Raw genomic sequence first — 25,681 nt, forward strand, 5'->3', positions numbered from 1 at the left:
GGCTTTGATACCTCCTTCACTTAAAATCAAAGCATATTGCTTTGTTCAGTCCCGGACAACTGCAGGGTACACAGTGTTGAGAGATGTCCCAGTGAACATGCCAGACAGTCCCATCTGGTAAGTATCATGTCAAGAATCATTTAGCCCAGTGGAAATTTAATTAAACTTAATTGGGTTAAATTGTATACATTTGGAAGTTTAGTAGGCAATCAGGAAGGACCTATTTTTATTTAGCTCTGTTGTTATTTCTGGCTCATGTCTAACCATCAGCCAGTTAAGTCATTTGAAACTGAAGCTTTCTAAGAAAACAATCCCTGCTCTAGCTCCCAGGCACCTTGTTGGAAGGTTATGGACCTTTCCCCTCATTGGCTTAGTACTCATGTGTTTGATGTGTTTTTCAAGGGCAGTCATATTTTCCTTCCAGTGTCTGATCAGTACTCATAACTCAGGTTTTTCTTTATATGGCAGGAAGAGCTGCTCTTGTCTAGATGGCCAGATATGATTTAGCACCCCCAATCCTTACTCCATTGTCACTTCATTAGCCTTTTTTAAAACGTGTAGTTAAAATTGGAATTGATCAGAGGTTTCTTGAAATGACCCTTATCCTTGAAAGAGATTGTGAACTGAGGTCTAAATAAAGTCACACTTGTGGGGCGGACATGGGAAAGGGAAAGGAAATGGTACATTCAGTATAGAATCTGACGTGGAATCAGGTGACTAAGTAGCGCAATGAACAGCTTTTTACATTTATCTCTGAAGATGAGCTGTGATTTCAAGAGATATACAAAGATGGATGAAATGAAAAATTAACTTAGCCTTTTCTCAAGATCAGTATCTCCTGATCATGTCCAGAATATTGGACTTGACTCTGTTTCACTGATTTATCTTAAGGCAGAGTCCGAGAATATTACAGCTGTAATATACCTTAGAAATAATTTATTCCAGGTCCTTCATTTTAATGATGAGGGAGCTGAGACCCCTTTCCCACCCCTAAGGACGGAACAGTGAATTTAGAATCAGAAAATTGGTCTTTATTCCAGTCCCTGTAAATTACTATCAGTGAAACCCTGGCCATCCATTTCAGGATGTATAAAATCTGTTCGCTCACATACTTCCCAGCTCTAACCTATGAACTTTTGTTAAATAACTGTAATGCCGCCCTCTGTCCAAAGCCTCTGGTTGGTTTTCCAAACCTTGCCTATTAGTTAAGCCCTGTCTTCAGAGGGATAAGGACACTTTGTCCTAGTCTCCTTATATAACCACAAAATTGACATGGTTGGCATTTCTTGTTCCAGAGGGGTTCTCAGCTGAAAAAGCTGAAGGTGGGAAAGAGCTCTTTGCAGCCAAACTCAGCCGGCAGAAATGTCCTCCCTTGACTGTTTCCAGCTCAGCTTACTCAGGTGGATTCATTACATGTGCATTTACTTGCATGTGTGTGTTGCTTCTAGTAATAGAATGTAACTTCCTTGAGAGTAGGGGCCATTTCATGTTGTTTACTTCTGCATTCCCAGGCCTAACACAGTACTTGACACATAATACTTGTTGGTCGGAATCTGCAGAACACTGTTGGGCACCAGAGGCAATGTAGAGTTCAGCTATGACTCCATTCTTGCCTTTACAGAGCTTATTGTCAAGTACAGAAACAATTATGCTGTATTTTTATTATGATAATAGATCTAAGAATTGCAAAGTGCTTTATATATCTTGTTGGTGTTATTTTACGGAGGAGGAAACTGAGCGTGCGGGAGCTTAAGTGTTTTGCCCAGTTATACGTAGTTAATAAGCGTGTGAGTCCGGATGGCTCTCAGCTCAGGTCTTCCAGATTCAAAGTCTGACGCTCTGTCCACTGAGCCACCTAATCATTATAATTTTTTAGTCATAAGACACAACCACTACATACATTATTATACATTATGTATGTTATAGAGGTACAGAACAAAATGTGATATGCTAACTGTAGAGGACAGTCACTGCCATCACGTTGTATATAGCATTTTATTTGAAAGGATGAACAGCAATTCATTCTTCAAAAAGAAGAGGTAGAAAATAGAGAATCAGTTGGCAAGGCTACTGAAGCTTTGTGTTTGGTGGGGTGGGGATGTGGGGATGGTCGTCTTCTTTGTAGAAGCATTGAAAGTTCATGCAGTAAAATAATAGGAAATAAGACTGGACTGGTCTTTTCTTCTAAGATTCCCGCCACGAATAGCAAATGGAGTTCTTCCTTAACTGGCAGTATAGAGATCCCTAACAGCTATTCTCCTAGTCAGGAAATATTCTCATTTTATTGTAATGAAGCCATGCCTGATTACTTTAAATGAAAATGAGAGTATCTGAAGTATTTCTGATGCCATGTGTTCCCAATCACAATAAGAAAATATAATGTTAGTGAAGATTAGATCTTAGGTAACTTTTTTTTTTTATAGATCCTGCTATCAGCGCTGGGAGAAAACAAAAATCAGTTAAGGAAAGAGAGAGGCCTTGAAATGCAGGTGAATGATTCCATTTTACAAGAAAATGACCATGCAGTACAAAAAGCTTGAACAGGTGGGGGATAGAAGAGGTGTAACTGTGCCAAGCAGTTGCTAAGAGCCATGAAGAAGGGAGATATTAGTGCAGGGAACGCAAAAGCCTGAATGTAAGCCACTTGGGAACTTTTTACTGGCTCTCTTCCAGCGGTTTGTGTGTTAAGTGTGCAGGTGTGAGAGACTTCTGAAAGACCCTAGCTAGGGTGTGACAGTGAGAAGTGGCTATAAAACTAAGGTAGATAGTAGCAAATTCCAGAGAAAAATGATATGCTAATAGAGAGTCAGGGTCATAGGATTGTTTTTTAAAGGAAGTTAGAGATCTTCAGACTTTCTATGGCATATGTCAAGGTACTTTTCTCCTGAACTCACTGATCATCCCAGAAATGAAGATTCTCATTTTAAGGAGAGTAGAAATTGTTAGAGGCTAGCCCTGATCCTCTTCCAAAGTGGGCTCTGGACATCTCAGCAGACTCTTTAGTCTAGCTGAGGGTTATATGGGATGGCAGCATGGGACAGCTGAAAGAAGGCTGTATTTGGAGTCAAGACAACCTGAGTTATTTTGTTAATTCAACTTTATTTTCGGTTCTGAATTCTCTCCCTCCCCCTCCCATTTCCCTACCCATTGGGAGCACAAGAAAAATGAAGCCCATTACAAAGATGTATAGTCAGGTGAAACAACTTCCCACATTAGACATGAGAAAAAAAGAAAGAAAGAAGGGAAGGAAGGAGAAAAAAAGAAAGATGAAAGGAGGGGGAGAGAGAGAGAGGAGAGAGAGAGAGAATGTTTCCACTTTAAGTTCATCAGTCTTTTCTCACCCTCTCAGTGGACGGCATATTTCATCCTGAGTCATTTTCTATAATGGTTGATCAGGATCATTAAGTCTTTCAAAACTGATTATCTTTACAATATTGCAGTTATTATATCATTTGCCCTTCTGATTCTGCTCACTTCACTTTTCACCAGTTCAAACAAGTCTTCCTAGGTTTTTCTGAACCTATTCCCTTCATCTTTTCTTGCAGCACATCAGTATTCCATCACATTTAAGGATCATAACTTGTTTAGCCATTCCTCAGTTATCAGCATCCTCTCAGTTGGCAATTCTTGCCACTGCAAAAAGAGCTGCTAGAAATATTTTTGTTCATATGAGTCTTTTTCTTCTTTCTTTGACTTCTTTGGGGTATAGACCTAGTTTAATAGCTTTTTGGCCATAGTTCCAAATTGCTTTCCAGAATTTTTGGACTCGTTCATAGCTCTGCCAACAGTACATGTACCTATTTTCCCACAACCCCTCCAGCGTTTTTCATTTTGTCATCTTAACCGTATCTGATGAGGGTGAGCTGGTACTTTAGAGTTGTTTTAATTTGTATTTCTTCAATTATTAATGATTTGTAGTATTTTTTTTTTCATAAAACCATTAATAGCTTAGTTTCTTCCTCTGAAAATTGCCCATTCATATCCTCTGAGCATTTATGAATTGGGGAATAAATAAACTTGGTTTTGAATCTTGTCTCTGCCATACATGACTTGTTCCCTTGGGCAGGTCACTTTGACCTCTCTAGGTCTCAGTTTCTACATATAAAACAAGGCTGTTGGATGAAATGATCTCTACCATCTCTTGTACTTCTAAATCTGTTTCCCTATGAACTTTCTCTCAGAGACATTGACAACTCCTAGATGAAAGACGAAAGAGAATCCTGACTATCATGGCTGATCCACAGGCCTTTAAAGTCAAAAGATTTATGGTGTTGGCTCAGCTAACCAGGTAGACCTCAGCCTTATTAATGCAGAGGCTTGGGACTGCATAGCTTCTCTGCCAAAGCAGTGTGGCTGCTCTTCCAGAAATAACTATGTGCTATTCCATTCCTACAGAAACTTTTCCTGACAGTCTGTGTAGTTTCTGACATTTGACCATGACTCCAGGAATAATAATAATAATGATGATGATTGTAAATAATAATAATAAAGTTAACATTTAAATGGTGCTGTTAAGATTTATAAAATGCTTTACATATGCTGTCTTATTTGATCTGTGCAACAACCCTGGGAGGTAGGTTCTATTATTATCATCCCCATTGTACAGAAGATTAAAGATTAAAGCTGAGAGAGGTGAAGCTAGTGAGTATCTGAGGCAACATTCCAACTCAGCTCTTCCTATTTACAAGGCCAGAATTCTATACCTTATGCCACCTCACTATCTTCTCATAGAAAGAATATTGAACTAGAAGACCTGAGTTCTAATTCCAGCTTTGCTACTACCTAACTTGAAACTTGGGAAGTCATTTGCCTTTTCTGGGCCTTGATTTCCTTATCTGTTAGATGGCAGGAAAGACATGATGATCTCTGATGTCCCTGTGAGATTTTTTTTCTTTTTTTGAAAAACAAGCATATTTCTCTCCTATTGTATGTATAATAGCCTCAACACTCTTAATTAAAGGGGTTTGATCTGGAATAGAAGTTACAGAACAACTAGTCCTACTCCTTTATTTTTCAGACAGGTAGACAGAGGCCTACAAAGGTTGAGGGGTTTGCCTGAGGAAATGTCCTCCTCTTTATGAATTCTGTTCCACTACATGTGAGGCTGTTAGTACAGATTTATGGGTCTCCTAGACTGCCAGGTGTAAGTAGGGCTATTGTTGGAATCAAATATAAACTCTACCTTTTCACCTTTTTTCTCCCAGACATTGATACCCCCTAAAATGTTTGGTCCATAATTCTTTGGCTTTCAGATTGTCATAATAGGTGCTCCTTTAGCAAATATGGCAAGATTAAATGACAGCAAAGAATCCCTGGTGTGAAAATGAAGGGTTAAAATCCAGTTGAAACTGGACCATATTCTGTGTCTAGGGAAAGTATATAATGGAATTTTTTTAAACTATTTTTAAGGGTACGTGTAGGCATCATTGAGCAAGTGTTACTAAGGCAATGTACCCTTGTACATAGAATGATTTTTTTTAAAGTGAAAAACACACAGGTGGGAATTTGTCCCATGTGTTATATCTGAATGACATACTATTCCGAAAAACATAAGCAAGGAAAGATGTTATCTTTCATTTCATTGAATGTTTCATTGGCATGGAAAATGAGGACACTTTTTTTTTCTCTTGCTCATTGAAATGTTCAGAGACCTAGAGAGATGGAAATGAAAATAAAGCCAAGTGGTAGTACAGAATGATTCTTATCTTCTAATCGAGAGGAAACATTCTTGGTATTTTGCCAGTGAAGTGAATGGTTCCCTTCAATGGAGTGAACTTTAGTTGCAGGCCGAATGTCTTGAACATCCATGAATGCCCTCAGCAAAAGAAATACTACAAGCTTCTGTGTTTTAGCCACAGTAAGCCAAGTTAAAAGGGTGAGATGAGGATTTTATAAGGTCCAATTTACATTCAGTTATTTTTCTTTTTATTTCCTAAGAAAAGATGAAAAAAAACCCTCAAAACTCTAAGCATTCCCCAAGTATTGACTCAGAAAACAGAAGAGTACAGGCGGTCCCCTGCTTACAAATGAGTTGTGTTCCTAAAGTTTATTTGGAAACTCAGAATGCATTTTCTGAGAGAAACAGTGTTATAAATGGTTCTGAGGTTCCCAAGGAGGCCCACAAAATGCCTATTTAACCCTGGAATGTAGTTGATCTTTTCTACTACTGGTACTATTTCAACTAATTCTAAATCGCCATTTTTAACACTTTATCTAGGAAAATATCATTCAAGCTTCAAAAATCAGAGCTAAGAAAAGCCTTTCCCCCAACAATGGTGACTCCTTTTGCAGTTGGTTAAATGATCCTCTGACCATGGAGCTACATAGTAACTTGTTAACTTTTTAAAAAATTATCTATTTTATTTTTAATTTATGGGACAAAACAAGCATTTCCATAACATAGTATAATAAAAAAAGATTGTCCATGAAATTGAAAATCTATTATGTATATACAACCTGCTATTCCTTTCAATTTTATAATAAAGTTGTCTTGTAAATTTCTTTTTCTTCCTTTTTTTCTTCCCTCCCCCTTCTTAGAGATAGCTACCATTAGACACAAATATGTGTGTACATATACATACGTATATACATATGTGTAAAATCATTCATATACATACTTCTATTTATCAGTTCTTTCTCTACATGCAAATAGTGTCTTCCTTTGTATGTACTATATAGTTACTTTGGATGTTTACAATATTCAAAATGACTCGTTCACTCAAAGTTGTCTTAAAACAGTATTGCTGTTAGTATATACAGTGTTCTTTTGGTTCTGCCCATTTCAAGCTTTATTATTTTGTGCAAATCTTTCCATGTTTTTCTAAGATCACTGAGCTCATTATTTCTTATAGTATAGTGGTATTCCATCACAATCTTAACTTGTTCATTTTTTTTTTATGTATTCTGAATCTGCAAAAGAAAGTGTTCCCTTCCAATCTGGTAATAAGATGATAACTCATTATTTATATAGTTCTTTAAGTTTATAAAACTCTCTCCCCACAACAAACTTGTGAGATATAAGAATTATTATTCCCATTTTATTCATGAGGAAGCTGTGGCCAGTGGGTGAGGTTGGTATTGGAGCATCCCATTTGGATCTGGAAAGGCCTTTAGAGATACGGTCATAGGATCCCAGAGACTGATTAGTCCATCTCATACTTGAATTAACGTCTCCTCTGCAGTATTCCTGGGAAGTTGTCATACAGGCTATATTTGAAGATGTCTGATGAAAGGAAGCCTACTGCCTGCTACAGCAGCTTATGTTTGAATAATTCTGATTGTCAAGAATTATTTTTTCTTATATCCAGACCAAACTTGCCTCTTTTTCCATTATTTGCTCCTAGTTTTTGTCATCCAGGTCCACATTTTCTGTTGTTGGTTCGGTCATTTCAGTCATGTCTTGACTCTTAATGACTCCATTTGGGGTTTTCTTGGCAAAGATACTGGAGTGGTTTGCCATTTCCTTCTCCAGTTCATTTTACAGATGAGAAAACTGAGGCAAACAGGGTTAAGTGACAACTAGAGCAAGTCTAGTCCTCCTTCTGTATGGCAGTCTTTCAAAACATTACCAAAAGCTAACATTTTCCCCATAAGATTTCTCTTTTCTCCTGCAGACTAAACATAACCAGTTCCTCTAGCCGGTCTTCAGATGTCATGGTCAAAATCATCCTGATTTCCTTCTCTGGACATTCTTCAGCTTACCACCACCTTCCATAAAATATGGTCTCCTGAATTTAGCACACTGCCCCAGATGTGATCTGATGATTACTCAGTCATCCCGTGGGTTAGCCATCCTTCTTAGATTTGTGTCATCTGCAAATTTCACAAGTCTTTATCCATGCCACCGATGACAGTGTTAAACAGCATAGGACCAGGCACAAATCCCTGGGCAAGACCACTGATGTTGTTGTTGAATCATTTCAGTCATGTCCAACTCATTATGACCCCTTCTTAGATGTTTCTTGGCAAAGATACTATGTTGGTTTGCCATTTTCTTTTCTAACTCATTTACAGATGAGGAAACTGAGGAAAACAGGATTAAGTGACTTGCCCAGAGTCACACAGATAATAAGTGTCTGATGCCAGATTTTAACCCAGGTCTTCCTGACTGTATGCCTAGCTCTGTATCCACTGAGCCACCTAGCTGCCTAGAGCCACTTCTGTCTTCTTTCCAAACAGATACCAAACTCTTTAATGACTGACTACCCTTTTAACCCAGCCACTAAACCTGTTCTGAATCCATCTAAATTTACCAGGATCTAGCTTATGTTTTCTATCTTGTACCCAAGAAGAGAAGAAAAGCTTTATCAAATGCTTTGCTAAAATCTAGGTACATTATATCTAGAGTGCTTCCAAACTAGCAATCCTGATAGCAAAGGAACTTAAGTTAGTTGGGCATGGTTGGTTTTTGATAAAGCCATAGTGGTTCTTCATGGTCACTGTTTCCTTTTCTAGCTAACTCTTAATAATACTTTCTAGAGTGTTTCCAGAAAGTGTTGAAGTCAAGCTTAGTGACCTATATCCATTCTCATCTCTTTATTTGAAAGTTACAAAAACATTTGCCTTTCTCCAATCCTCCACTCTTTCTACCATTTCCCAAAATGTATTTTTTCCTCTGTTTAGTGTTTTGCTCTGTTTCTTTCTTTTTGGTCCAGACCTGTTATTCCATTGGTGATTGAAACTCCCCATGAGCCAACTCTCTCTACCAATTGTAGATGGCAACTGTTCTCTGCAAATGAAAGTTTTAGAGAAAGTGTTGGTGTCTGAGGTAGGGGTGGGTGGGGGGAGTGCAGTGAGAGGTTAAGTAATTTGTCTGCGATCATACATACCAGTATGTGTCAAGAGGCTGGATTTTGAACAACCAGATCTTCCTGACTTGAGGCCAGTTCTCTATCTACTATGCCATGCTGCATCTCTTTCCATGCTCTTCTCAAGAACATTGACAGTGACTTAGCATTCAGCATATATCTACCAGATTACCAGATCCATCAATCTACCTCACCCCCTTATTTTGTACATGAGGAATCAGAAACCTATAGAGGACACCAGAGATAAGACTTGATTAGACTATATTCTCCAATGCTTCAAACTCTTTCCTCTGCTCCACATTAAAATAATATGTTATTCTTTGTTACAAGAGATGGATCTATGGGAGAGAAAAGGGGAAGGGATACAGGGGGAAATTTAGGCAATCTAAAAGCAAAACATATTAATAAAAATTTATTTTTGAAAAATGAATATACCTCTTGTAGTTCCACATCATTGTTAAAATAACCTGCCTGTACCTCTGCATCCTCACAAGTGAAAGTGTAGCTTTAAAAGATCATTATCTTTCTATGAATTCAAAATTAGTCCAGCTGACCTATTCTAGGAGTTGGGCGCAGAGCTACAGTCTCAAAGCCCTTTGCCACTTATTTACTGTATGGGGCGTTCATAAGTTGAGTATTAATTATCATAGTTTCTTTCCTTAAGGGGGTTTTGCAAGTGAATTCATCCTATATTCTATATTGCCTATAAGTTATTTTTATTTTCCATATGTTCATATTGAATAGGTTAACCAGTAATTAAGTTAATGACATAGGGGTATTTTCTAATGAGGCAGATATGAAAATTTATACCATCTTTATTGCCACTGAGATCTATAAGTCAATAAGCTGCTTAATCAATGGGTATTGATTGATCTCAGCTTTATTCCAGATTACTCCCCTTCCCACATTACATTCCAACAAAACTAGATGACAAGCTGTTTCCTGACCTCAAAGTTCTTTCAGCTCCCTGTAAATATGCTCACCAGTTATTCGCTCTGTTTAGACTGTACCTTTGCCTTTTACAATGTTTATTTTTATTCAGTACTCAGCTCTAGTGCCATCATCTCCTCGAAGCATCTTCTTATCTTCTTAGTCACTGCTGTTCTCTCTCCCACCATATTAGGATATTGTCTCCTTACATGTATGTGTATTATATCGTTCCAGCCCAGTGACATCTCCTTCAAGGCCAGGGCTATATTAGGAGGTAGGATAGTATAGTAGATTGAGTATTACCAGGAGGACCTAGATTTGAATACAGCCTCTGATTCCTACAATCTATATTAAAATGAATTAGTTGCTTAATATCTCTGAATTTCAGTTTCCTAATGTATAAATTGGGGATAATAAAACCTGTGATACTTTCCTCAGAGGGAAGTAGGGAGACTCAAATGTGATGTGTAAATGTATTTTTCAAACTTCCAAGTACTATAAATGTCTTTATCAAATGAGGTAAATATAAAATGCTTTACAAATTTTACCATGTTAAATGAATGCAGTTATTATTATTATTATTATTATTATTATTATTATTATTATATCCCTAGAACATTGCACTTTGCCATACACATAGTAGATACTCAGTATAAATGTTCATTGAATTGAGTGTTCATTGTGCAATAACATCACAGGTCTGACCATATTACTCCTCTGCTCTGAAAGCTCCTGGAGCTCCCTGTTACCCCTAGGATAAAATCAGAGTTCCTGTTTGGCATTAAATGCCTTCCACCACCTAGCTCCAGCCTACTTTTCTAGGTTGATCAAATATTACTCCATTTCACACACTCTCTTTTCCAGCCAAACTGACCTGCCTGGTATTTCTCATGCTTGATGCCCCAGATCCCCTCCTCATATGATGTCACTCCCTCCTCCTTACAGAATAATTAGCTACCTTCAAAACATAATTCAAGTGCTTCTTCTTACTTGAGGCTTTTTTTTTATCCTTCCCAACTGCTAGTGGTTCCTCAGTTCCTTAACCCACTCACCCCCCAACAAAATTGCGTGTGTTTATATATGTACATACACACACTACTTTTAGAAAACAAGCCTCTTGGGGCAGCTAGGTGGTGCAGTGGTCAGAGTACAGCCCTGGATTCAGGAGGCCCTGAGTTCAAATCTGGCCTCAGACATGTAACACTTACCAGCTGTGTAACCCTGGGGAAGTCACTTAACCCCATTGCCTAGACCAAAAAAAAAAAAAAAGAAAGAAAGAAAACAGGCCTCTTGATGGCAGGGACTACCTCACATTTTTATTTGAAATCTATTCTGAGTGCCTTAGCACAGTTTCAGAAATGTAGCAGCATCTAAATATATAATTGATGGTGACCGATTGCCTGTATAATAAAAAAGAACTAGTACGTTGAATAAAAGAAAATAAAATGACATTAAACTTTTTGTTGTTGTTGTTTTTCACTCTTGACAGCCTGCAATGTTTGGTACTTAAATTCCGTGGAAATGGAGTCACTCACAGGCTACCAAGCTGTACAGAAAGCCTTGAGCATGACGCTGGTTCAAGATCCTCCTCCCATTTCTACAGTCGTCCATTTCAAAGTGTCTGCCAGGGAATTACACTGACTGACAATCAGCGGAAGTAAGTGCCCTCTGTAGGATTTGTCTAAGTTATGATGTTACTTTGCTTGCTCTCTCTATCGTTTCTGGGTGGTGCTATTGAGTCAAAAATTCTTTATAGTTATTGGTGGTTTTCAAGTTTAGAAAGATCCCAAGCTCTCCTTTCCTTTTCTTGTTGAAACAAAATCTTGTTTGGGAAGCTTCTTTCAATCATTTTTCTACAATTTGGTAGAGAGAGGCAGTGTGATATAATGGATGCAGATCTGACCAGGAAGCCAAAGTGTGACTTCCAACTTAGACGCATAATACCAAGTGACTCTGAGCATGTCACTGAAGCTGTCAGGAATCTAGGAAACTCTCTAAGACTCTATGTTGCAGACAAGGTGCCAACCTACATTGGTAGAGGGGAGTTTCCTCACTTGGGAACTCCCTGTACCAATAACATCATAAAGCCAATTCCTCTCCCTTCAGAAATATGGAAGTGCATGCCAGGCATATTATTCTAACAGTTTTATCAGACAACTGCCAAGTATATCAGAGAGGTTACATACATGGTCTTACATGCCTTACTACCTTCTTTAATTACAGTACTGTTTTAATTACTTACTTTTTACAATAGTAGCATTTTATTTTCTGTGGCTTTGGCACACACACATCCCTGAAGCCTTGCATGACTTCATCATATCATCTAGGTGACTGGTCATGATGAGGACAAAGTCTATGCCTTGGAGTACTTTTCCTGTTGTGATTGTGTAGCAAGATTTCTTTTTCTCATACTGTAATTTTTTCTAACCTGTGGTCCAAAATAATGGCCTTCCTTACATGAATACCAATGTAACTTTTTGTGTTTGTGTCTTTTTAAAAATCATTTCCTTAAAATATAAAGATTACTTTGAATTCTATTATTATCTTCCAGAGTAATAACATAAGTTACAAGTACAATGGGCCTTCTTCATCTGTTTCTCCAAGACATTTATAACACTAGAAGAGTCATCACGGATTTAAGGAACTTTGGAGATAACGAATCCAAAACTCTGATTTTGCAGAGAAGGAAGGTGAAACTCAGGGAGATTAAGTGAATTGCCCAGTTGCACATAGGTAGAAGAACAAGCCAAGCTGAAATTTATGTCTCTTGCCACAAAATCCAGTGTCCTTTTATACATATCATGTTGCCTCTCAAGATATCCTACTTAGTGCCCCTACTCACACTGATAATCATCACCGTACCTCAGTCGTAAAAGAGAAATGCTGAAAACATTGATTTTTCTCCCTCTGTTTCATTGTAACAGACTTTTCTTCCGAAGACATTATCCTGTGAACACTGTCATTTTCTGTGCTTTGGATCCACAGGACAGGAAGTAAGGCATTTTCACTTGTTAATAAATGTGTGTATCTTTAATTTTGCCTTGAAAATGTAAACAGAACTAATGCTTTCATTTTGTTTCCTCTTTCATGTACAATCAGGTGGATCAAAGATGGCCCTTCGGCAAAGTAAGTTGCCCATCATTATCTGAATTCCTTTATTTTAAAGTATAGACTCTTTTAGCTTGGAGTCGTTATGTAGACTTGAACTTTTGTCCCAATTTCCCCAGATGATCACTTAGCACAATCTTTCTAAATTGTTACCGTGCCCATCAGACCATGCAAGACCACCCTGATTCTTGTTAGAAACATGTAGCTTCCTTCTTGTTTTTAAGGACGAGAACTAAATCACAAGAGTGCCAATATTTTAGAATTGGTCTCAATATTCATCTAGTCAGACCTGACCTAACAAGTGGTAATTTAGCCTTTGCTTGATGTCAACCCATTAACCAAAGCACCCCATGTCACTTTGAATAGCTCTGATTGTTAGGAAAATTTCCCTTACATCAAACCTAAATTTGTTTTTTGTTTTTTTGGTCTACTTTATCCATTGTTTATGGTTCTGTCTTCTGAGGCAAATAAAACAAGTCTAATCCTTTTGCCACAGAATAACCCCTCAGTTATTTTGACAGAGTATAATCTTTTATATTTAGAGAAAGGCTTGCCAGTGGGCAAAGATGCTCATGGCCTCTCTCTTCTTTATGTGCAATGAGTAATATAACATAACTTATGTGTAGCCTGAAAAAAAGATACTGCCAACCATCATTAATTAAAGTAAAAGAGATTATACATCATTACTGTGTTTTTTTAAAGGTACCTTTTAGTAAAGACTGGAATAGTTTTGAGGTCAGTGGAGCTCAGTGAAGGGACTAAAGGGCCATGTGAATTTCCTAACTCAAGTAGGAAAGACCTTTCTGTCTTGCTGTTAGATATTTATATCTGAATACCCAGTGACTATTTCATAAATTAGTATATATAATTCTAGGGAAAGATCATTACATTTCTCATGCCTGGCTCCAGTCCTTAGGTCTTTTAGTCAATTTGTGAGTATTACTTGAATGAATAAACAGTATGTGCTAACGCTCTTCTAGACATTGGGTGGAATACAAAATACAGTCTCTGCTCTCAAAAGAATTTTTTTTATTATCTTTGGGTTAAACTGTGGTTATCAATGAATATCCCCTGCCCTGGAATCCTTGGCTATTCACCTTTGGTAAAGCTAGCATCCTTCCAACTGAAAAAAAAAAGTAGCATAAAATCATAGATCTAGAGATGATATGAATTTCAGAGACCTTCTAGGTCAACCTCCTCATTTTACAGATGATGAAACTGAGGTACATGAAGGCTCTTTGACTCACCCAAGGTAACACAGATAGTAAGCAGCAGAGGTAGGATTTGAACTCAGTTCTTCTGACTCCAGAACCACCATTTAGCCACATTTAGTATAAATAGTGGCTTCAACTCTTTGAAGAAAACAATTAAATGCTACTCTTTGTTTTAAAAGTTTATGGGAGGGAGCACTGGCCCTGGACTTAGGAGGAGCTGAGTTAAAATGTGGCCTCAGACCAAACATTTGACACTTACTAGCTGTGTGACCCTGGGCAAGTCACTTAATCCCAGTTGCCCCCCCCAAAAAAAAGCCATTTATGGGGTGTGGGGGGAACTCCTAAAAGCCTTAGTGAAGTTTTAAGCTGCTAAGCCTGACACAGCTTAAAATTTCACTTAGAATTTTGGGACACCATGGCTACAGTTTGTAATTTAAGAATATAAAAGTAAAGGAAAACAGACCCTATGTGTTTGACTTGTATTTTTTAAAGGTCTACAATGTTTCTTATATGTGAGCCATGCCAATTTTCAAATTTCAAATATATTTTTAGCAAGGTAATTTGGAATAGAGCAGAGGTTCTTAACGTGTGTGTGTGTGTGTGTGTGTGTGTGTGTGTGAGAGAGAGAGAGAGAGAGAGAGAGATGACAAGGGATAATTATATCAACATGTAATTATTAAAATGTTTGTAAAAACAAATTCATGAATGCTAGAGTTAGGAAGAGCTAAGTTTGATTACAGTCTTAGATACACACTAGCTATGTGACCCTGGGCAAATCACTTAAATTCTACCTCTGTTTCCTCATCTTGTAAAATAATAATTATAATAGCAACTACCTCCTAAGGTCAAACGACATAATATTTGTAAAGAGCTCAGCACAGTGCCTGGCACATAGTAGACCCTATACAAATGTTAGTTATGATAATGAAAATGATGATGCCACTTCTCTTTATATAAGAAATGACCTATGGACTAGCAAATAAAGCAGATTAGATAATCACAGATGTGTTTTGTTAGACACTGTTATAACGAGGAGATGTTTTCTAGTGGTGACGTGATTGAAGTAAATAATAAGAGAAAAACAGTGTGTGAATGTTTGCGCAGGGTGATTTTGTGGTTCTGTGTATGTGTTGCCCATTTAATTTTTAAATTGCCTTTTCCAGAGTATTTGGATTTGTTGCAAGAAAACAAGGGAGTGCTACGGACAATGTGTGCCACCTGTTTGCAGAACATGATCCCGAGCAGCCCGCCAGTGCCATTGTGAACTTTGTATCAAAGGTCATGATTGGTTCCCCCAAAAAGATCTGAAGCCTCCCTGCCAGACAGACTACCCTTTAGACTTTGGTGTGAGTAGGGAGGGATGGCGTCCTTTTGAACAATTTCCTTAAACGTACCAATCCCAAGAAGAAAAAGAGAATCTTCTGCCTGTTGTACGTTTTCTTTCTTTCTTCCTTCCTTCCTTGCTTTTTTTTTTCTAAAAGAAAGACTTCAAAATTCCTTGGCCTTTCTCAAGAGAAAATTTTTGTCTCTTGAAACATCTTCACAGCCAAGTACCAAGTTCAAAATAAAAGAAGCTGTGTCTGGAGCATCTGTACCTATCCAGAGAGTCCATTTTGGAGACAAACTTTGAAAGAGAAAAGCTCGTGTACTCTTCTTCACCTTCTCTCAGGTGAACAATGAAATGATTGCCTGGTTACTCACTATATTACATGAATTGTATGAGATTTAATACGTAATAGAACTGCGTGCATGGCCTTATGGAGACACTTGTCCTTTTTGCATCCACAGTAGCTGTGACCCTTATAAACTGAGGTTCTGTCAGAGGATAATGGGCCTCTTGTACAATCATTTTCTCTTCCCTTCATCTTTCCATAACCAAGACTAGAGTTGAACTGAGAAGGGGGAAGTATGTCTGATGAAGGTTAGTGTAGGTTGATTTTTTTTTTCAGGGACCATGAAGACAGACAGAGGTGCAGGGATACCAATATTGTAGGGTCTAAATCTGGGAGTGATTGAGGTCATTGTGCTTTATGAAAAGTTAGAGATGTCATTTTTAAAAAATTGTATGGTAAAGGCTTGATGTATTTTGTTCATTTCAATAAATATATTTTGTATGAAGAGTCAAGCAAGAAAGAAACCATTTTAAATAGTAGCAGGATAAAAATGAGGGAAAAGCAAAAAAATGATTTTATATAATTTATATTTTTTGCCTATGCCAGATTATTTATGGTAGAAATTTGATATTGCTATATTGTATGAGTACTCTTTACTAGACACCTTGTTGAACTTTGCGTTTTTTTGTGTTATTGTATCTAAAGTATATGCTATTGCATGTGCCTTGCTTAGAAAGTACGTCAGCGTTTTCTTATGATGTTGTTATAACACATCCTGTATTTTGGAAATACTGTTCTAACAGAAAGTCTTTCTGCATATTTGAATTTGTTTCTCAATATTTTGTTCATCAAGTTCACTTCCTTAAGATTTTTATGCCTAAATTTTTTTTTTATTGTGGATAGAATCAGCTAATGCGTCCAGAAGGGAAAAAGAAAATTATTTTGTTAAACTCTTGCCTTGGCATCTGCTTGTTATTTTGGATGTCATTTGTAAGGATAGAAACAAGCTGATATATAGGGCACCTTGCGCCTTTATAAGCTCTCATATGGATCTCGTCACACTGCTCAGTGGTTTGCTTTGTATTATAGTCCTCAGTGTAGCATCCTAAGAATGAAGGTAAGAAAAGGGATGATCCTTGAAAATACAAACTTTTTTAGTTGTCCTGTTAGCTGCTGTATTATATGAGCAAATACATACTCGTGTATATTTCTATATCTAAATGGTTTTCCCTGCAAATCTGCCGTTGGTGAAGTTCTGCTGGGACCAATGATCCAGGACTTTGCCTGGTTGATGAAACATTCACTTTCTCTTCTATTATGCACAAAGTGCTGAATAAATGTTCAAAGACCCCCAAGTATCCCCCATTAAAATTTTTCTTAATAATAATATCCTCCTATCCTTCCCAAGATCACATATCAGTGCTTCTTTTATGCAAAAATCATAGTGACCAACTTAGGCTTTGAAAATTTACTCTTATAAAGAGATTATTTTAATGCATGGGTCAGGGCAGCAAAAGGCAGGGAAGAAGATGGCAGCTCAAATGCAACTGGAATTGACTGAGTTGCAGTGGGCATTGTATATAAAGCTAAAAGGTAGATAACTTCTTGCTCCAGTTGGCATGACAAAGGCCAGGGCCTCATTTCTGTGCCAAATGCTTTATGATTCTGTTACACATTTACTCATCATGAAGTATGTGCGTTGCCATTTGAAGAGGCTGCTTAGACATTTCGGAGCTCCTGTGTGCCTTAAGAACAACCAATCAGGCAGAATTTTAACTCCTAAATCACTTCCAAGGGGTATCCAGTCCAACAGTGTTCATTTCATCAGAAGTTTGGGAAAACGAAATGTTGGAGAGGGCTTAAATTACTGGATCTTCTAAGAGTGTTACTGTCATGGAAAGGCTGCCCCCCACAAAGGAAGAAGAAGAAAGTTTGTTTAGAACTTAAGTCAGATTCGAAAAATCCTTCTTTTTGAAGAGAATTCTGTGGAATTGGGGCCCCTCCTTTCCTTCCAGTATCCAGTGACTTGGAGTTTTCAAGATATTGTCACAGGATTTCATGCCCACATGTATTCAGGAAGGACTCCAGAGCCTGAAGGTTGCCATTCTTTTTTTAAAGATCATTTACTGGCATGCTTATTTTTTATTTTTATTTTTTGCTCTTTTTCAATTTTTGCTCTGTGTTAAAAAGAGCATCAGGGAAAATCCACTAGGAGCTTGACTCTTCTTAGCAAGAAAAGTAGGGTCCATTTTTATGGTTCTAAGGAGAGCTCTCACAGTGTGTTTCTCTTATGATATGTTACCACATATATTAGAAATGTATGAAATAATTTTACATACTCAGAAGAAAAGCTGTAAGGTATACTCGGTAGTAAATAGCATTATCCAGTTACACAAATTCTTTTTGTGACAGATGTGTGGTCAAACTGTTAACATGGCATGCTTTCCCCCGGGATGTTTCAAGATGTGTATATGCAGTACTGAAAAGAAAGACTGGTGAACTCATATTAGCTTTTTGCCACATGTATTTGTAGCCAGGCACCTACTAACCTGCTTATTATTAAATCGTATTGCTATAATCCTTCAGTGTTACAATATGGACATGCTAAAAAGCCATGCTTAAATAAATGGTGCCAGGGTATCTTTAATATCATTGACATGTTAACATTGCCTTCTCTGCCTTATCTATTAGTAGATGTTTTACCTTTGCTCCATACTGTAAAAAATATATATTCAGTATGTAAATGAATGTCCTATAAATTCTTTGTATAGTCGATTTCTCTGCTTTTTTAAATATCACCTCTATTCAGAGTATAATAAAATTATGAATTTGTTAAGTCTCTGTTATTAGATTAAGAGTAGTCTGTTCGGGGGGGGGGGCAGCTAGGTGGTGCAGTGGATATAGAGTGCTAGGCCTGAAATCAGGAAGACTCATCTTCCTGAGTTCAAATCTGGCCCCTGACACTAACCAGCTGGGTGACCCCTGGGCAAGTCATTTAACCCTGTTTGCTTCAGTTTTCTTATCTGTAAAATGAACTGGAGAAGGAAATGGCAAACCACTCCAGTATCTTTACCAAGAAAATTCCAAATTGGGTCACAAAGAGTTCGATGTGACTGAAAACAACTAAACAGCAGCAGGAAAAGTCTATTCTGAGAACGAATTTGGGGCTTGATGGTGTTAGGTGGTGGCACCTGTAAAAATCCTTTAAGATTTTATTTTGAGGAAGTAAAGAATGGAGGTGGGAAGGACATGGGTCTGGAGGCAACAAGGTCATGAAGGGGTTGCTTTGAAAAATAAGTTAAAAGGAAATCTGTTCAAAGAAGGGAAAGTTCTTTAGAGAAGTCAAGGAAAGGGAGAATAGGAGGGAAAAAAACACAAGCAAATTAAAATCCTTTCATAACTTTCTATGGTAGGAGTCAGCATTTAATGTTTTATCCTCTGGAAGCAAATTTCTTGTCATGCTATAGTCAAGATATGGGAGGAAGAGATCTTTATGGTCAAATAGAACAACTGCCTCCCCTTCTCTTCCTTTGTGTGACAGATAACACAAGCATCCTCCTTTACCCCAGAAATTGAACCATATCAGCCCAAAGACAACTCTCTTCTATGATTTTCCCTTTGTATCTAAAGTTAAATGGAGCCAGCATGGAAATTACAGGAACTAGCTCCAGTTCTGATTCATCCAGTAACTTGGGTGTAACTATGACTGTCACTGACAGTCGTAAGTAGGCATTGTGACATACCAGAAAAACCCCTGAATTTGGACTAGACCAACTTGGGTTCAGACCCTAGCTATTACTAGTACCACCTACCTATGAAGTATGTACACCCTGTGCCTTGATTTCTTCACCTGTAAAATGATACCTAAATTCTCTTTCAGCTTGAAATCTTATTATTTCCAATAAAATCAAGGTGGGGTAGGGATAAGGGTGGCAGAAAGCATTTACAATGTGTAGTGTTACCGTCTCATGAAGGGAATTCAAATTTTGGCTCCCATGAATCACTATGGGGAAACAAGACATTTCCCCACTCCAAGTGGCTTGTGAGAAGCCTTGACATCTCACTAGTCATGTAAAAATGGATATTTTTCACTGCAGGTACATTTTGAGGGCCAGGTTGGTATTTCTATTTCTGGGAGCCACAAAATAAGAACAATTTTGTTAAAAATCAGGTATATCAAATTTGCATTTAAATTTCTTTTTATGAGGCATTTTGGTTTGTTTACTCCAAGGATCACTGAAGAAATCTTGTTGCATTTAACTTCATGGTTAAGTCCTAGAGAGTTGTCTGAGGTACCTTAAAGTTAAATATCTTCTCCAGGGTCACATAGCATCAGAGGCAGGATTTGGATCCAGGTCATAGGATCACAGATGTAGAACCAAGAAGACCTTAAAAACGATATAGTCCATTCTAACACTTATCATCCAGTCAAAATTTGAACACATCCCCGTGAATGGGTGTATGTTAAAATCAATTCATCAAGTACTTCTTAAAATATGAGGGACCAAATTTTTGTTTGTCTTTTATTCAGTTAATCAGATATGCATTTATTAACTGATGGTGAATGGGGAAGTAACAGATGGTAGGAAAGGAGGAAGCAGATTTACATTGTGGGCCAATGCGTGTTTAAGTGCCACTTTTATGAACCGTATAACTCCATCTTTGGAACATAGAGAAGCCCTTTGGATCTCAGGCACTTTTGACCACTTCCATTGGTTCAGAGACTAAAAGATTAATTTTGTGGTTGTTGAGACAGAAGGGGTATCTAGGGCTGTCACTAGGAGCATGGATTTTTCATTTGGAATCTTTTGGGATGGAATGGTTGGGCAGCTTCCCAGTTAGTACTGTTAGATTATCTCAGTATAGCTCAATATTTTTCCCTATGAATTTCAAGACATTTCTCTCCCTCACAGAAAGTTGATTCCAAAGCTAAAAAATATTTTCAAAGTTATGTACCAGTTACCCATTCTCCTCTCCACAAGTGCTAATAATTAGGAGTTGACTTTAACTTAATTTACAAATGGTATTCTCTCTCCTCCCTTGAAAGCGCCTCTCCTGGACTATACCCAAACTTTAATTTCAGTCTTTTCATGTTCTAAGAACTTACTCTTCTGTTTTTCTCATCTTGCTTCCCTGGAGTATCAGTTTTAACTCTGACTTCTGTGGAATTTGAATGCCTGGGGTTAGGACAAAGAACCACAAGAAATTTTGATTGTCGTCTTGTAGAATAATGGATTATCTGTATTACTGAGTGGGAGTTTCCTACCTTCTGAATTTTTTTGGAGTTTCTGGTTTTTACAGCCCTTCTTCCTCTTCCCCATCACAGCATCTTATAGATGAGATTTTAATGATGAGGGTCATATCTTAAGGGGACTATTGTAAGGAAGGCTGGTTCTTTACCCTGTCCTTAATTATTGGAGGAGAAAATAGGACATGTTCAATATTATATACGGTATAGACCTGTGTTGGGAGCCCCAGTTCTGGCACTTAACTCCGATGTTCACCTTCCACAGAATACCTTATCTGATCTACTTCATTCCCCCACTTCTCCTATGCTGGTGGTGCATTCCTTCTGTTTACATTGTATTTACCTTGTATGCACATTTGCATATCACTGTCTTTTGAGGACCACGATCTTGCTTTTACCTTTCTTTGTATACCCAGTTCTTAACCTCATTTCTTGGTACAAAGCAAGCCTCTAGTAAATGTTTGTTGACTGGACTGATAATGGGGAAGTAAGTTATACTTTCTGAACCTCATTTTCCTCATCTGTCATAATAATAATAGTTGTACTACTCCTTTCACTCAATTGTTTGGAAAAGGTGATCTAAAACTTTCAAAATGCTAAAAGCATGTGAGATAGGATAATTAATAGTCTTGTTTATCGAGCACATACTGTGTGTCAGGCTCTGGGCTAATGTCTGGGGATACTTAAAGAGGCAAAAGACAGCCCTTGCCCTTAAGGAAATCACAATCTAATAATCATTATATACTGTATTTGCCAAATATTTCTTGGGAAATGTAAAATGTAGAAAGCAGCCCCTGGAAGAGCCTGAGCCATGATAAAGGGTTTAAAGCTAAATGGGGTCATTGAGCAACAGAAAAAATTAAGAAAAGATGTCTGTTATTGACAACCCTGAAGTGTAACTACTATTACTTACCTACCAATGAACTGAAAAGAGGGAGACATTTAGAAATGGGAATCTGGGAAGAGGATCGCCAGGGTTTGAGGTTCAGAATAAGAAGATATAAGTCTAATGAGGTTTTGTTGCCAATAATGTGAAGTGGCAAAACAAAGCAAACCAAACCTTCAAAACATCAACGAATTTATATGTACTTTTAAATTTTTATGTTTTGGATGGGACCTATAATTTCATCAGTGTACAGAATATCTAGTGAGGAACTCCTACCAGTGCAGATGGGCATCATCTCTGCAGCCCTCTCTGGGGCACAGGAAGATAAGTGATTTACCCATGGTCACATAGCTAGTGCATATTAGAATCAGACTTGAACCCAGGTCTTCTAGACTCCAAATGCAACTCTTTCTATTCATTACACCAAGTTGCCTCTCAATTGTGTGTTTCTTTATAGGGAGCAGGGAAAGGAAAAGCTCATTTCTTCTCCTCAAACCCAAGCCCAGTAGTAGCACACCTATTCCAGAAACGATGGACTGTACCAATAAGCCAAATCCTAGGGGGTTGCTCTTAAGGGAACTAATTAGAATGAATTAATTAGAGATGGGAGGGTTTTTATTATCTTCACACTATAAAGATAATTTTTAATGGACTTATGCCAGCAAAGAGATGTTCCTGTTGAGATTCAGACCCCTGTTTTTTGGGAGTTCTATTTCAGAAACATTGGCATTGTTTCCTGAGCCCCTTTTCCTTGAAAGAAGCCCTAAGTCAAGTACCATTCACAGATGGTAAAGTAATAAATAACTCAGAACAGTAGTTCTCAAACTATGGTCAAGGGACCTCTTGGTAGTCCTAGAGACCCCTTCAGGGAATCCATGAGGTCAAAACTGTTTTCATAATAATATTAAGACATTTTCATTTTGAATATAGTAAATGTCTGTTGATATAACCAACATAAACAAAAGCTCTTTGGAAAGGGTCTTCAATAATTTTTAAGAGACCAGAAAGTTTACCAGAGAAGAGTTGATCCAGATCAAGGCAGGAGCCTCTATTATGTGACAATGGTGAAGAGAAAACTTTAAGGGCTATCCTAACAGTCCCAAGAGGCTGAAGTCTTTCAGGAAGTGCCATTGGCATCTCTACATAAAGAACCAGTGGTTTGGGGATGATCAAAAGTAACCTGCATATGAGTCTAAGCCCAGGTTGCTGTAGCATTTTTTTCCTCCAGTAAACCAGCCAACATCTGTTAGTAGTCTCTGTCTGGAAGTCACCCACATGAATGTCAGAGACAGGAAAAAGAGACAGAGCTCAGATTAGTCTGCTGGCACTAGAAACAATGCTGTTCTTGACAAAATGTCCCTAGTACTGGTCAAATCTTGAGCTTGAGCCAAAGCATGCTACCCATCTGTCTTTTCACTTCTCTCTCCTCTCTCCCTCTTCTTCTTTAGCCAGAAATGAGGAGTGGGCCAGGTGAAATCATTGGTTACTGCTCTTGAGTTGGCTTGTGATGTTTCTTCAGCACTTCAGTGGTTTAACCAGCTGTCCAGAATATCATCACACTGGGGCTCAGGACTTGAAGAATCAATGCATAATGGGGGTGTAGCTTAAGAGGAAGGGAAGAGGGTGCAATGCTCCAATTCCTTTGATGGCTGCAAGAACCAAGTCTGGGAGTCAGGAGACATGAGTTTGAGTACCCTCTTTGCTTGCGTTACTCTGGTCAAATAATTTACCCTTTCTGCCCCTTAGTTTCCTTATGTATAAAATGAGAATGGTTAGACTAGATGTCCAAGACCCGTCCTAGTTCTAATAATCTGCAACTTAAATCTCCTCTGTTTTAGAGCAGGCTTTAACTGCTAATGCTTACTTTCTCTCTAGCCTCCTCCCTCTATCTTCTTTCCCTAGCTTTGCCTTATTTTTTTTTCATCCTTATCCTTTTTCTCTGCCCTTTTCTTCATCATCATACTTTCTACCCCACTTCCAACCCCTACAGTTCTACTGACCACAGATAGGAAGGTGGGGGTGGAGAGGAGAGTTGAGATGGTTCTAAATAGATTGTCCTCATTTCTCTTTTACCCTCATATTTTGAGGAAACCAGGTAAATAAGACTATTAAGATTAAAAAGTAGTGAGAAACATTTATCTTTCTCTTCTTCAGGTTACTATGGCCCATTTTCATCGAGGCATGAACGTTAGAATTTTAGTAAGGAAGAAAAAGAAGTGTTAACATTTTGTATGTGGCAATATTTTGCCAACTAAACAATCATTTCATCTTTATAAGACAGCTTTTAAACCAGGCATGATTAAGCTGGGATCCATTGGAACTTTTGAGGGTGGACTGGGGAATTGGGGGAAGAGAGGCTGTGAAGTTGGATAGGAAAAAATAAAACCTTTATGTTCACTAACTTCTGAGGTTTAGTATTTCCTTTAATTATTTAAAGATAGGATTCTGAGACAGGGTCTGCAGGCTTTACCAGACTGCCAGAACGGTTCTACACACACACACACACACACACACACACACACACACACACACGTTCTTGGGATAGACTAATATGTGATGTCATATACTTGGGAGAGCAAACAGGGTGTACTAGAAAGGGCACCATATGGGCAGTAAGAAGAACTAGGTTCGAGTCCAGGCTTCACCATTTCCTCTCTGGTGATATTGGACAAGTCACATCTCCTCTTGAGCCTCATTTTCCTTATCTGAAAAAGAAGGAAGCTTGATTAAGTGGTCTTAAAGATCTCTTCAAGCTCTTCTAGGTACTATCTATTCTCAGGCACTTGAAAATCCCCACATATTATACTAGCTACATACAATCCCATCTTTTATAAGAAGCGTTTCCTGACCATCCTAACCCCCTTAATGCTAGTGCCTTCCATTTATTGATTATCTTCAATTTTCTTGTATATACCTTGTTTGCATGTTCTTTTCCCCTCAGTAGATAATTAGCTTTTTGTTGTTGTTGTTTGGTTTTGTTTGTTGTTTTGTCTTTTTTTGTATCCCTAGCACTCAACTAGATCTATTTTTTTAAAGAGGCCATTTTTGCCTCATTTTTATTAGGTCTTAATCACTGAATGGGTGCTGCTTTAAACTGAGACCTTAGCTTGAAAAGGTCAAGGTCCCCCACTGCATTCTGGGTCATCTCCAGTTGTCCTGATCCATATCTGGCCACTGGACCCAGATGGCTCCAGAGGAGAAAGTGAGGCTGGTGACTTTGCATAGCCCTCCCTCACTTAAATCCAATTCACCTGCATGTCATGGCATCACCTCCCTGATGTCATGGTCCGCACCACCAAGCACTTAACGCAGTGCTTGGCATTAGTAGATGCTAAATAAATAGTTGTTGACTGACTGATTTCTGCCCTGAAAACAGCGGAGTCATATAGTGGAAAGAATGTAGGTTTCATAGTCAGAAGATCTGGGTTCAAGACTTTGGGCCAGTCACAACCTCTCTGGGCCTCTGTTTTCTTTTCTGTAAAATGAAGAAACTAGGCCAAGTCACCTGTAAGGTCTCTTCCAGCTCTAAATAAAGATCTAGATTCTATGAGTTACAGACTCACAAGAGTTTATGTCTTCTTATTTGACAGTTAAACTAATTATGAAATTAGTTCAATTAAAAATCTAAAAAATCAACCTCTACCTTCCATGTTTGTAACCTAGAAAAATAAGATATAAAAATAACTTACAATCAAAAAATTAAAAAAGCAGGTCATCATAAATGAATTTCATTAGTACCTACGGACAGTGTCATACAGAAGGAAATTAGAGGTGAAGAGGCCCCAGGGGAAACCAAACTGATGTATTACTGACTTACCTACATTTCTTCCATCACTGGGTGAGGGAAAACACTTATCTCTTTTCTTTAATCCAAT

At 38.0% G+C, this 25,681-nt stretch overlaps 1 protein-coding gene across 1 annotated transcript in view; it reads left to right on the plus strand.

The window, feature by feature from the left end:
• The window catches only part of TNS3 (tensin 3), a 425,395-nt gene extending 406,882 nt beyond the window's left edge, over positions 1-18,513 (plus strand). Inside the window, 5 exon segments of the mRNA XM_020977772.2 lie at positions 11,227-11,358; positions 11,361-11,394; positions 12,662-12,730; positions 12,837-12,863; positions 15,223-18,513. Coding sequence (XP_020833431.1) covers positions 11,227-11,358; positions 11,361-11,394; positions 12,662-12,730; positions 12,837-12,863; positions 15,223-15,367 — 407 coding nt within the window. The 3' untranslated portion in view covers positions 15,368-18,513.
• Positions 18,514-25,681: the final 7,168 nt, after the last annotated feature.

This window comes from Phascolarctos cinereus, unplaced genomic scaffold, assembly GCF_003287225.1.
Source record: "Phascolarctos cinereus isolate Bilbo 61053 unplaced genomic scaffold, phaCin_HiC Scaffold_4;HRSCAF=312, whole genome shotgun sequence".
Taxonomy (NCBI): Eukaryota; Metazoa; Chordata; class Mammalia; order Diprotodontia; family Phascolarctidae; genus Phascolarctos; species Phascolarctos cinereus.